Below are 14,374 nucleotides of genomic sequence, written 5' to 3'. Positions count from 1 at the left end.
ACAGAAAACCTATTAGAAACATCCAATGTTCAAGAAGTGGTCTTTAAAAGAATAATAATAATTAAAAAATTTTAAAAATCAACAAGACCATATGTGGATGTACCCAAGTAATTCTGGACATTTATTATGGTTCTTTGAACAATGAATCACAGGAGGAAGTCTGTTTTCCACAACAGCAGCTCCTGTAAAAGCCACTGTGGTGAATTCTCAGAACCACGCACACAAACAACCCCTCCTAAATGCTGCTGGCTGTCAAAGCGTGCTCACCACACAGCTACCTCCCAAGAAGAGCACCAGCACTCAGTGGCAGCTGCTTGAAAAAGTCTGGAGATTGGAACATATTTAAAACCAATCGCGAGAGTCAGCTTTTTATTCTTTCTTTTTTTTATTGGAAAGTGAAAGTAGATGAAGCCAGCACTCCTCTTCTGTAGGGAATTAACCATCTTCCAATGAAAAAAATACACATCTGTATATAGATATGCCTGTGGTTTGACAGGTAACATTCTAACCGTGTGCAAACAGGTTTTTCAATCACTCAGGTGCATAAGAGAATTTTTGAAGACAAATACCTTCCTTCCTCCCCTCAGTCCCAGTGTTTTTGGCAACCTACCCTCTTGTGTTTTGACATCTGCAAGGCTGCATTCCTCTTGCTCAGCTTCAGTGCTCTGTTTAATGTTCTCTACTTCCAGCCAAAAGCTCTCCATTGGCAAGTTGTCTACCCTGGTAGTCATGTCCTCTGACAATGGGGAAGCCAAAGAGCTCTTCTGAGGAAGCTGGTTCATTTTGCAAGGACAATTTCTGGTACTGAGAGGAAGAGATAAGGAAGAGAGATTAAGATACATGTGATTCAGGTAGGCATTCACAATACATCCATCTTCGTTGTTAAATGGCTGCAGCCAAACAGAGGTAAGTGCTAGACTTCTTTTTTTAGTGTTTGGCAATAACAGACAAGGTTGAGATCAAATCCTCCAGAGGAGGGGAGATACCTACTGCCCCATCCCACAGGAGGACACAGTGACAGCACAAGTTTTCCTGTGCTGCCCTTCCAGCAGCCCGAGATACCGCCCGTCATTCTGAGCCCTAGAGGCTTGCACAGACATTCTGCACTCACAGCCAAGGCGCTTCCAGCTTCACACACACACGCTCTGCTTATCAGGTGAGTCTGACAGCTCCCAGCCTCAGCACAGCAACCTCGGGAGGCTCGTCCTCCGTATGCAAAAGTGGACACAGCTCCATACACTGCAGTTCAGCGCATGCAATAAACAGCTCAGAAGTTTGAGGCCCTTTTTTCCTGCCCAGACCAGATTTTTCAGCTACAAAGCAGTAGAAGAGTCCTCAGAAACACAAAGGTACAGCATTTTCTTATTGTCCTGCTGATTAATTCATGGCCAGCCAAAGTCCCAGACTGGGACTCAGCCATGCTTTCAGCCTCTCTGTAGGAAGTTGTGAGTTTCTCATTATTTAATAAAATAATGCCCCTCCTAAAACAAACTTTAATTCTCTTCAAAGAGCTGTAACTCATTTAAATCCTGCTGTACAGCTTTTTAAAAGACAAGGGAAAAAAAAAAGGAAAGGATAAGCACACCCTGCTTATGTAAACCCTCTATGGTTCAACTTACAATACACAGTTCAAGAAACTGCACACTACAGCAATGCTGGCTGGTTTGAAAAATGTTGCCAGGAGTACCTATGAACAGCCACAGCCACCAAACAGATCAGAACTGCTTTCCAATTGCATGGCAGAAGAACAGATCAAGCCTTATGCCTTGAAAAACCATGATGACAACACCACCACCCAAATCAATTTCCCCTCCCAGCTCAAGAAGGACCAAGAAAATTACTGGTGACAAAATACCTGGAAAGTTTAAGTTCCCTTTGTGCTGGAAAGCCATTACCAGCAGTTCTGCCACTAAATTATAAGAAGCATTTCAAGTCTTAAAATACTAACTTTGAAGACCTGACAACTGGACGGCACATGCTGTAGGATACTCTGCTTCTGGCTACACGTGTGATTGCATACTGTGCCTACATTTTTCTTACAAGCATGTAAGCAGCCTTTCTCTTCTAAAGGTCAAACCAAAAGCGATAACCATCACTGCAGGAACATCTGGAGCCAGCAACAGCACTGAGAACACAACTAAGAAGTCTGCTGTTTGTTTTACAGGGACACAAAAGTTAAAGATTGAAAAGAGCACTTACATCACACAGCCCAGCTCTGATGATGGCAGAGGTGCCCCATCTGCTTATTATCCATCCCCATCTTTTTTCCCTCTCACTCCTGGGTATCCAAATAACAGCCTTGCAGCTGAGATTCCACTCCACAGCCTGGCAGTGCACATCAATATTCCAACCAAGATTTTTATTTCTTTTTAACTCTCATAGCTCACAACCATTTTTCACAGTTCTAATACAGCTACCATCCCAAATAATGATTTTCCCTTTCAAGTTTTCAAGATAAGTGAATTGTATCCATTAGGATAAGGAGTTTGGAGATGTTACACTTAAGATTAGGAATCAAAATTTTAGATCACTTGGCTTGTATTAACTCTTCATCTTTAATACTCCCCTGTGTCTCCTTGCGTAGCTGACAGCCTTCCCTGAAGAGGATCAGGTTTAAACAAAGTCACCTTGCCACCATCAAAAAGCCCATTTCAATGTAACATTGCCATGATATCCCATTAGAATGTTGTTACATGGCAGCCAAGAGAAATCACCACTCGCAACATGACATTAGGAGAAGGATTTTTGATCTTATCAAGGAACCTGGTTTTGGCCAGCATCAATACCAGAAGCACCATGGCAGCCAAATTTGCACTGAAGAGCAGTGTCTCAGGGCATAACACTGAGCAGGCTAAGGAACTGTCTCACAGGTTGCCCTAATTGTTCTGCTAAAAGCATTTAGCAGGCACATAACTACTCTTCCTGTCATAAGATGCTGCACTACGCCATAGTGGGTGTGATCTTATAGATCTAAGTAGCTGCATCTAGTGCTTTGCCTCCACGCTCAGCCCATTTAGAGCAGGCTCATCTAGCATCCCAGAGATCTCCATGGTTTCAGGCCAAAGCAGAACTGACATCCAGGTTGGCACAACCTGCCTGAGAACCAAGCAGCAGCTCACATCAAGTGCCTGCTCAGCAGGAAGCCTGCAGCACACACAGCTATGGCAGTGCCTTCCCTGCACCTGCCACAGGTCTGCCTGGGAAAAAAAACAAGCAAAAAAATCTACCAGCACTGTAAGCCATGTTGGGCATGGCTTAACCAAGGCTTTGACTGAGTGGAGTCACACAGTAAAGCATTAGGACAGATTCATGGTGTATGTCTGAGAAGGGTCTCAGCATCCTTACAGCACAGATCATCAGGCAATACTTTTGCCACCCACCAGCTATTTCTGATCTGCCAGCACTTTCTGTCCATATCAGTACAATGTAATACTCGTCCAAGGACAGTTTTGTTAGACCACAGTGAGTTGCTGTAAGCACTCCTGTCCTCGCCATCCTGTGCTTCTCTACCATCCACTGTTAACTTCCTTCCTTCTACCGCTGGGAATTCACATCACCTGGCAGTTCCTGCACACACAAGCTCCCCTGCTAACCACATGCTGCATCTCTTGTAGGAGAGCCATATCTGAACTACCTGTAGGTTGAATAATCCAAAAGCCATCTTAACTTTTTTCTCAACATCCCTGTGGAGTGATGCACTGAATCTATTTCACCAACGTGCAGGATGCTGATCTCACAAAGCAGCTCTACACAGCATTACCAGAATCCAAAACCCAGCTCTACACACCTTAAGCTAACACTATCGTTCCAGTCTTAAAGAGCAACATAAAGTCAGGCCTTGAAATTTAGAAAATGCCTTATTTTCCGGCCTATGTTTTTTTTTTTTTTCCTGAACATGCTGCTTTACAAACGTAACCAGCCAAGAGGAAGGTTCATTTGAGATTCAGTGCACCTAAGAGATTGTTCTTCCTCATTGCATTCCCAAGTCAATGGAGGGCAATCTGTGACGTATAAGCATAGCAACAGTTTAGATTTAAAGTGTAGATTGTTGGCTTAAAAGGTTAATCACTCAGTTGCAACTGGGCAAAGAGTAAGTGGAATAATCAAGTTCATTCAGATGCACTGCAAATGCAAAAAAGAAAAAAGCTTAACATTACGAAGTTTTAAAAATTAACCCAGGAAAAAATGAACTGGGTAGAAAGATCCAGCTAAGGGCACCCATAAAGGAACAGCTCTGGGAGGACCGACCATCCCCGTGCAATACCCTGCTCTTGCTGGAGGCACTCATCACAGCGGGGCTCCGAATTCATTCATCTCACCTAACACCCCACCCCTGATTTAACAATATTACCAGCAGTTATGGGACATGAATCTAGACTGGCACTGAGCTCTTATGGCACGTTTTCTCATTTCTTCTACAAACCCAAATTTGTAACATTCGGAATATCGGTAGCCCTTAATAAAGGCCAACTGAGCTCACCAGTCCTGGACTACAGTGCGAAATTTCAGAGTAGGATTTGATCTGTTCCTAGATACTGTCAACACACCGCAAATATACCGTAAACACTCATGCAACTCTTGGACCTCTTGAATCTCAAAATAAAATAAACACTGTTGCTATGCATTTGCTCATTCCAGTGTTGAATCACGCCCATCAGAGACCTTTTCTAAGATCTGTGGCTGCCTAGGCTACTTTACTGACTGCTCAGCCTCCTTCCCTCACCGAAATGCCTCCAAGCAGACGAACAAATACAGAAGGTTCTTTCTAAGTATTTCACACAAAACAGAAGGTGACAAAGCGGAATTCCTTTCATATTGTTTCCAGAAAAAGCTTGGGTGAAGAAAAGGCAACGTGGACTGGATTAAGTTTATACAAGGCACACAAGCACCAAGTTTTAAGGACATTTCCAAAGATTTGGAGTACAAACAAAGACACACATGAAACAAAGAAACAGATGGAAGGAGTCTGAATTAATCTCAAGAGCAAGTCAGAAACAGCACACCAAGTCACACCAGTGCACTTCAGATCCCTGGCACCAAACACAAACTCTTCTGAAAGGAAAAAAAGTGAGAAATTATTTTATCAACTGTTGCAATACTTTGACAGATAAAGAAACTGAGTTGGAGAACAAAAATACATTAACATCAGAAAACACGCACATCTTACCAGCTCTCAATTTACTGCAAGGTCAAAAACAATCAAGGATCACAAGATTGAAGGAAACAAAACAAAACCAGAAAGTATGCACGTGCAGGAAAAAGCCCCTCTTTAATTTGCTTGCAAGTTGCTGAGCAAGCAGTTTAAATCCAGCTGAAGAACTCGGAAGGTCAGACCATCACAGTTCACAGTGTGACAGATTTTCTTGTTTAAAGTCAAGCAGTAGGATAAAGGCATTAAGAAACAACACACAGGAGCACGTGAAATAAAACAAAATCCACAAGTCTTACAGACTGGTATACTTAGATCTTACTTAAAGAACTGAAAGTTTAAATCTCGGTCTTTCTTTCAAATACATAAATATTGATACGATAGCAGAACCTGGCTGAAAGATATCAGTGTATTTGCCAAAAGCTCAGATGAAGCACGCACAATTAGCTATGCCATTCAGAATTACAATTTCCAGTTAGCAAATACAACACAAGAGATATCTGGTGGGCATAAGCTCCATAACTTTTCTACAAACAGAAGAAAATCAGTTCAGAAGTCACACAAAGGTTGCAAATCTTTGAAGTCCAACTCTAAAAACTGATTCTCATCCTTTCAATCCCCCAGGCTCTGTAGGCAGTTCTCCAGCACAAGCTGCCAACTTGCTCCATCCCCATCCATCCATGGAGTGGAAGAGCAACAATGGAGTGCTATTCAAGCTTCTTAGAGCAGACCAGAAAAGTAAAGACAGACTAATTATCAAATTACTGTGGCAAAGATGAACAGAAAGTTACCCAATAAACACCCAGCATGCTTTACTTTCACTAGCTTAACTAAGCTAAGGCTTAGAAGAACCAGAATCAAAGTAGACTGCCACTGCTGGCGTATCTTTGTGCAACTCTGCCCATGGGGGATTTGCTCATACAGCTGTCACTGACACACAGCCCATCTCAGAGGTACCCCCACACAAAGCCACAGCGCCCAGCCTGCTTTGTGCTGCTGCCAAACCCCACCTGTGTTTGTACTAAGGCCTTTTAGAAGGACTTCCTATCCAAGGGCTGACATACTTGAAGGTATCTACAGCGCAAGTGAGAATAGTTAAGATGTCACTATTACAATTTACTAATAAGATTACAGCTTGTTTTCAGTAACACAGCAATCAGTTCATCAAGATCTCCCATTATGCAAGCAGTTCTGGGAGCAGTGTCACTTAAGGTTGTTTTGAAGAAGCCTGTTCTGCAAGCGATAACGAGGACATGCCGGATGGCTCTGCATACGTGGAGGAGTCACTGAGAGCAGGTCCAGCTTTCCCCCACCACAACAACAACACAGCCACTCCCCAGCTCCTGTCCGGACATCCCAAGTGATACCAGAGAGACAAAACAATGATTATCTGCCCAGCAGTGAAGGAACTGACATCCTTCAGGTCTGGGCCTTTTGTGCAAGGCACTGCTTTAGCACAGCATCCTCAGCACGCCTTGTGCTGGGCTTCAGCTCTTGAGATAACATCCAACACAGCACTGCAAGTTACAAAGCACAGGTTGCAATTTATCTGAAAATAAGCACTTAAAAACAAAGAAACTCCATCTCAACACACACACCCCAGCCCTCAATCTGAAACAGGCTCATCTCCACTCTCCCGGGTAGGTGTCTAAATAAGCAAGCCAAGGAAGAGCAAAATTTGCCTGTAATTACAGATTTGCCTGGAGGTCTCTCAGCCCAAAACTGAGAGCAGAACAAACATGGGATTGATAAGCCCATGCAGATACAGACAAATCAAAAATACCTAAAGCCACGTTTAGTTCAGTCTATTATCTGGCTGCCTGCTGCATCATGTTCAGATTTGCCTTGGCCTCAGAAGCCACAAGCCCTGCCCTCAGTTTTTTGTCTCCCCATAAGGTCTTATAATGGTCCCTGCCCACTGCTCACTTTCCCTGCCCCACCAAGGTGCCCCAAACAGGAAAGGATTTGATTGCATGGACATCCTGCTGATAGAAAGGGGCACAGGCAGAACAACAGCTAGCAGCACTGCAGTGTTCAATGCCATTTTGGACTGATCTGTTGTACATTCATGTGAAATTCGTTAACTAAGAGGCTACTCATGCCCGTTGGTGATTTGTCTGTCACATCCCTGCAGTGCCAGGGACTTCAGCAAGGCTGCAATGAGTCACTGCCTCCCAGTTACCAAAACCATCTTCAAAACACGTGTCTGCTACCTTACATCAGATGAGATGCACTTCCTTTACTTCTGTCACCCGTGACTTTAAGCAAGATGCTCAACCTGTACACCTCAGCTTCCCACGTTCAGGGAAGAGCAGGATGGTGGCCAAGTAGCTTTCAGAGCATGTCTGGATCCTTTATAAACGACATTCTCAACTTGTTTTTGAGATTACTCACTCAAACAAGGAGTTTTTACAAAAGCACAGATTTACCTAAACATCTTACAACTGCATTAATGTTGAACTTCTTCTCATGATATAGCCTATCCTAAGCAGCGGTGCCTACACCAGAGCAAAGAACAAGCAATGATAGTGTGTTGTTCCAATATTTGGAAACAGGTAAGGGACTACAAAAAGGAGACAAGAGTAAGATGCTAGCCAGCACAGAATGAGGGGGGGTTGAGAATCGAGCTACCCTTTGTCCATAAGAGACCTAGGGGTGCTGGAACTTGGGAAAACCAGATACAAAGCCCTCACTTGGATTTCTCACAGGAGTTATAATGCATACGATGAACTGCTTGGCTATTACACTGCCATGAAAAGGCTCCACTCGCTGATGACCTATAAATAGCACTTAAATGGAGGCCAAGTAGTGAGAGGAAGAAACGCTGGCTGTGCAGAAAGCAAACCTGCCAAGAACAGCAGCCAAGCTGGGAGCGGATCTGCAGCAGCTGCTGAGGGCAGGGAACCCCCCCACAGCAGCAGCAAGCTGGGCACTGCCTGCAAAGCCTGCACCCACACTGTGCTATGCTGGAGCACCAGGAGCACTCAGATGGGGAATGCTGGGGCAGCAGCTGCCTTTTGTCAGGAGATCTTTGGGGATGTGACAACACTGTTCTCTGAATGGGAAGGCAGTGAGCATCCCACAGTGACTGCTACCGAAATAGTCGTTAAAGGCAATTAATCAGACCACGAGGATGCTCCGTGCACCATTTCACAACCACCTCGTCGTGCAGGCATATGTCACATCTGTGCCACTGCAGGAGTGTGGCTAAGCTTGGGACGTATCTCACTTGCTGTTAGTGCTGGATGAACGGATGCAAAGTGCCACTGGTTAGAAGTTAAACGTCCTGGTCAAATCTAGTGAGCAAACGGGGTGTTCCACTGTTGCACCTCCTCAGATCTGACCGCAGAGGTACTCTGGCACCAGTTCACACACACTGGAACAATCCAGCTTGGCTGGCATAAAACTGAAGTTGTTACAGGAGAAAGAAACCCTGGAATAGTCTTCAAGCGTAAGCCTAGTTCTTTTACGCGTAGATACATTTAAGTAACTTATTATATTATTGCTATGTCATTCCCCTCAACATTTATTATTATTTTTCTTAATCACAAACTTTGCCCAGGATCTTTTCAAGCCTCCCTTTCTTGCTCCTACACACACAGCCAAAACAGGCCAGGAAAAGTGAGAAGCCAGAGAGGGACTCAGAGGAGGGTGCAGCAGCTGCATTCATACAAAACCAACACGCGTCCATTAGTGCAGCAGAGAGACATTCGGAAACTTGGCGCAATTTTTAAGCCGATGCAAACAGACTTCAGATGCAGTCTTAAAGCCGATATCCAGTAAGCACAGAGAGAAGGGTGTTTGTAAAGTGAAGTCATTCCATTTGCAGTTGTACCTCTCAGCACACAAGTTTCGCAGATTGTTTGTAATTAAGCAGTTCTGACCTTCCAACAGCTCTTTAAGTCACCAGAAAGGCTTCAAAGCACACATGTTGCTACGGCACCTTCACTGCCACCTCTGAAGATGCACACGATGCTCACTGCAGCCCCTGCATCACCACCCCCAACACAAACACACTCCTGCAGCTCCCAGCCCCACTTTGCTGCACTGGCACCAATGGACAAAATTATCAGGTTTATACAAAACAGGAAAATTCAGTACATTCGATTTTCACAATTAAGGCAATTGAAGCACAGTTTAAGAGAAAATATCGCAACCCAATTGCTTCTGGAAATCTACCTCCTTTCCATCTCCCCTGCCACAGGTCTCTGCCCTTACCTCCCCCCTGCCTTCTGGACGCAGTGAACACGCACAGAGCCGTGCCCCAGCCCAAAGCCCGTACCTGCAGGAGCAGCATGCCGGAGGCATCGGCTGCAGCACCACCTGGGGCCGCGGGATGCGGGTCCTGGCAAACCCTGAGCCCCTCTTGCCGAGCTTGTCCATGTTCGGTGGGAAGGGGGAGGCGGTCAGCCCATCCGCACCGCACCAAGCGCCGCTGCCGAGCCAAGGAGCCCGCAACCAACTGCCAAGGGCTGCTCGTCGTCACCGGGCAGGTGTGCAGCTGATTGGGTACCTGCACAAGTCCTCTCCTCCCTCCCCATCCGCCCTCCCCAGAATGGAGCAGGAGTCACCGTAAATACACCTGGGACTTCAAGGCAGCCCTGCCAGGGCTGAGTTCCCTGCCTGGAACACAGCTGAAGGACGAGGCACAAGGCCAGCGTCCAGCACTCGGCACGACTGCAGAACAGCAAGAAGCAATTCCAAGCCTGCGCCCAACCTAAAGCTTGCTCGATAATCACTGAGTCTCAGCTCTGCGAAAAAGTAACTCCCACAGGCAGTGCTGGGGAGGAGGAGTTGGTGTATTTGCTCCTCAAAATCTTACTTCTCTGGAGACAGGAGAAAAACCAAAGCATCTGGCAGGGAATGGGGAGGGAAGGAGGCAGCAAAGCAAAACAAAACACACTGAGCAACCAACAACCACAAAAAAGAGCACTTATTAGAAAAGCAAATCCAGCATACCCTGCCATCGTTTGGCACTGAGTAAGACAGTTTTATGGAAGGCACTGGTATTGAAAGAGCAGTATAAACCCATGACACCTACAGAAAGCATTCGGTAAGATCCAGATTCTTCTTTAGCACCTCATCAACAAGCAGTATGCGAGCAAGCAAAGGGTTAAGACAAGCACACCCCCATCTCTCTGCTGTAACTAATAGGTCTCATCCTCTCTCTCCTATTCCCATTCTCGCCACCAAATCTCTTCTCACAGTATTCCTGTAATTCCCTTTCCTTTAACATTTACTCTTCTCCATCCTGAAGTCCAAGTTACAAATAAGTCATTTGTTTAAATCTTCCTTAACGAAGGCATGCAAAGTTTCTCTGGCACAGGTAATAACTGCACTCGTTTCCAATGCTCCGGTAAGACTGGATCTATGGGTCAGCCTGCTTTGCCTGCGATGGCTTAAAAGGGAAGCAACAGCTATTTTGGAGACAATCCCTCATGAAAGCATGCAAAGAAGCAATCTCAGTTTCTTCCTACCCATTAATACAGCCCTTCTCCCGGCCACGGCATTAGCTTAGCCGTGGAACCCCACCTTGCAAGCATGCACCCTATTCGTCCCACAAGTAACACAACCCAACTGCCCGAAATCCCATCAGATCCACCCCGTCCCTTCAGACAGACTCGTTTTAGGGGAGGATTATCCCAGACAGCTGAGCTACCCCCGCAGTTCCACAGTCCTTGCATTTACATTCTATCTCACATTCCTAATGAGTATCATCAGGGATCAGGTTCACAGTCCGGGTTACCCATGTAGCTTCCCTATGTATAGCCCAAACCAAGATAAACAACTGAATACATCAGCCTGGAAGAGTCTCAGCTTGTGAAATCCACACTTACAAAGAAAGCCCATCCATGAGCTTTCACAGTAGCTCTGAATATACATAGGCAGCATGTTATCAGAACACCTCCAACACTAAAGACCTTACTGACATACAAAAAGCCTTCAAAGCTGTTCTCATGCTTTCAGTCAAGTACATGAGACAAGAGCTGCTGTAGAGCCACACCTGGCAGAAGCATAAGGCACTGTATATACATCAAAACAGACATATTCTGTTGGACATTGTCTTCTGAGTGAAGAAAAGCGTTTGAACAATGCTCTCAGATATATGGTTTAACTCTTATATTTATTTATTTCCCTCTATACAGTCAGGAGTTGGAGATGATGATCCTCAGGGGTCCCTTCCAACTCAGATAATCCATGATTCCACATGACCCCACAGATGGCCCAGCTTTTGAGAGACAAGAGATCAAGCAGCAGCAAAGCCAGAAACATTTGAGAGCACGTTTGGCTCCAGAAGGCTTCACACCAAGCACACCTAGCCCTAAAACAAGCAGCTATGTTTCAGGTTGTTCCTTCTTGGTTACACAAAAGCTGCCATGTCTGGATGTAGATGGGCACAACAGCCCATACCAGCCTTTCTTTTATCCCTTAGCCATTTTTCTTCTTGTCCCATTTCCTTTACTAACTCCATCCAGTTGCTTTGATTTTTCGTTAGGTTTTCAGACAGACTGAGACAGTCACAGGGATGAGTTAGCTGCAGTCATAGGTTCCTAAAGCAACAGCAATAATTCAGCCAGGCTTGTTGCAAGGCAAGGCAGAAATTAAAGGATTCAGAATGAAAACAGAATTTTTTTGTAGTACATTTAATTACTCATATAAGCCAGTAAGCAAGCATTACAGAAAATACAAGGCCTAATTGGATAATGAGGTGCATGCAACAGCAGTTCTCCACTTGGAGCCTTGTGCATATTTACACCAGCCTGGTTATTTGTGACATTTCAGGGGAATAATCAAGTTCATTTCCTGGTTTGAGAGGACAGGACAAGGAATTGAACAGAGAGGCACAGCGAGTCTCTAACTGAGGATGGACTCAATCAGGATAAATATCCCAACTCCGGTTTTGAGGTTCAATTCACCAGGAGAGACCTCCTGATGTCACTAGAGATGAGCCAGGCCAACAGGGACCAGCTCATCTTACTCAAATACAGAGACAAAGAGGCATGCCAGCACTCCCAGCACTCGCTTTGTTCTCATGAATCACTGGTACCAGCCCAGCACTGCCAACGCCACGGCTTTAGCGCATGAGTTATTCCTGAAGGTATCTATGGATCCTGCCAAACCTACGTGTCTTGACTTGCTCAGGAAGCCTGATTTATTTATTTTATTTCAGGACCAAAAAGGAGAGGGTAAAATAACCCCCCACATTTTTAGACAGCGAGGAATTTCAGCTGGGCAAAACACGCGATGTCTGGAGACCCAAAGGCTCCGGGTCCTTCTGCCATCCCAGGGACTGTCAGTGCACCAGCACACAGCCCCAGCAGAGCTCGGTGGCAGTGGGTTGGATGGAGCACAGCGGCCAGGCCCTGCATTCAGCTCCTTGAGGAAGCATTTCATTTGCCAAGCATCCCCAGAGTGATTTGTTAGCTAGAAAATCAAATGCAAGAGAATGGCATTGCGATCTGGAGTAGAGTGCAGAATTTGAATGTAGCTCAAACCCCCTTCCATTCCAACTCTTTTTTTCCTCTAGAAAGGTTCATTTCTAAGGAATACTGAATATTAAAAAAGCTCAAAAGTAATTTGCACCCCCTCCACTCCATCACAGACCAAGAAAATACTCAAACAGCATTACCTACTCATCACGTGGAGCCATTAAGATTAACAGATTACAGCTTCTGGAGTCACCAAGGCAGTGAGATTACCCAGGCCCCAGCTTGCTCCCAGCCTGCCATAGAAGCAGCACCCAGGCCATGGCCCGGGGCACAGCACAATGCAACAGGCACACAGGCTCTCTGCTCTGCCCGGCAAGACCCAACTGGCACCTCCTGGCTCAACAGCCAGCAAGAAACAGCAGCTCTCAGGTCCTTCAGTGCAAGACTCAATTTGTCACGCTATTGGGAAGAAACCCCAGCTCCCCCAGGTGTGTCTGTACCAATCCAGCAAGAATGGAGGCAAAGCACCACGTGCAGCATCGACCCTCCCTGCCCTGCATGGTGAGGATGGCTCAGACCCGACAGCATACAGGTCAGACCCTGCTTAAAACAGAACACGAGCTCTGTGTCAGAGCACATAATCTGCTTTACTGTGCCTAGGAGTTGTAACAGAGGATTAGGATGTTGGGTGGTGGGCAAACAGCACCAACAGATGAATCCTAAGCAGAGATTGTAGGCACGCAAATGGTTTTTAATCTCATGTTAAAAAATAAAAAATTCAAAGGAAAAAAAAAACATTTAAATGGTGCATAATAATTTAGTTGTGAGAAACTGAAACACTGAAGCACAAAAAAAAAATAAGACTCACTGCAAACACCAAAACCCAAATGATTATTTGCATGCAGCTTACTGCCTTGCCCTGAGGCTCCTGGCCACTGGACGAAGGCAAAAGGCAAACAGAAGGCAGTGCCCTGTTGTCTGCTTGGTGCTGCTGTGGCTTGGGGGAAAGAAGGAAAAGATTCAGTGCTGTTTATGCATATGTATATTTAGATCAGTGAACTGCAAAGTGGTTTAAACCTAATTACTACCGTAAATGTAATTTAAACCACCCAAAACCTTTCCACTGCTCAAGGAAGAGCTGTGACAATGGAAGGAAGCGCTAAGACACAACAGCTATTCTTAATAGAAAAAAAACACTTACTCTGATGAATAACCAAGACCTACTTACCGACATACATTGAACATCTTTCTGCCTTCTGGGCATTTTCAACTGGATAAAATTAGAAACCACAGCGGATTTCTGAGGATGACCTTGTTTATCTCCCTATTCAAACACACGCCTGAACACTTACTGGTGCCAGGTCTTGCCAAAACCATGTCTTTCTTGTGGGATGCTGAAGGCAGAAAAGTGACATGCAGTACAGTCCTGGACTAATGACCACCTGGCTCTTGTTCACTTCCTCTAAACACAGGGACCTGCAGTCACTGCAACCAGCTGACAGAGTGCCACGCACCATGTGTAAGGTGTGATGGAGGGCAGCAGGAGGGGCAGAGGATCAGATGGGACCTTGCTGGCTGCAATGAATCACCACAGCAAATGGCAGCCCAGCTGGGTCAGCCCAGCTCTCAGGGACTGGATTCCCATGGCAGAGCTCACCCAGCACCGTCGTCATCTCTGGCAGAGGCTGCACTGTGAGCACGTTGCACCTCCTTCATTTTCACTGAAAAAGAAGAGGGAAGAGCTCAAATTCCAAAGTGTCCATCCCTAGCCATTTCACAAACCTCATTTTGATTT

The 14,374-nt window shown here is 45.5% G+C and overlaps 1 protein-coding gene across 4 annotated transcripts in view; it reads right to left on the bottom strand.

The window, feature by feature from the left end:
• ARHGAP40 (Rho GTPase activating protein 40) overlaps positions 1 to 14,374 on the bottom strand; it is a 39,094-nt gene that overhangs the window by 15,708 nt on the left and 9,012 nt on the right. For 2 of the 4 annotated variants that reach the window (XM_042834547.1, XM_042834545.1), the window contains exon 2: positions 611 to 804. In XM_042834547.1, coding sequence (XP_042690481.1) covers positions 611 to 782 — 172 coding nt within the window. In that variant the 5' untranslated portion in view covers positions 783 to 804. Of the gene's footprint in view, positions 1 to 610; positions 805 to 9,431; positions 9,533 to 14,093; positions 14,175 to 14,374 lie in introns of those variants that run through there. The other 2 variants (XM_042834548.1, XM_042834544.1) reach the window with 2 other exon arrangements.

This window comes from Centrocercus urophasianus, unplaced genomic scaffold (assembly GCF_019232065.1).
Source record: "Centrocercus urophasianus isolate 14NV4802_14NV808 unplaced genomic scaffold, USGS_Curo_1.0 seq_47, whole genome shotgun sequence".
Taxonomy (NCBI): domain Eukaryota; kingdom Metazoa; phylum Chordata; class Aves; order Galliformes; family Phasianidae; genus Centrocercus; species Centrocercus urophasianus.
The sequence above is the reverse complement of the archived record's forward strand: the minus strand, read 5'-3'. Positions and strand labels throughout refer to the sequence as shown.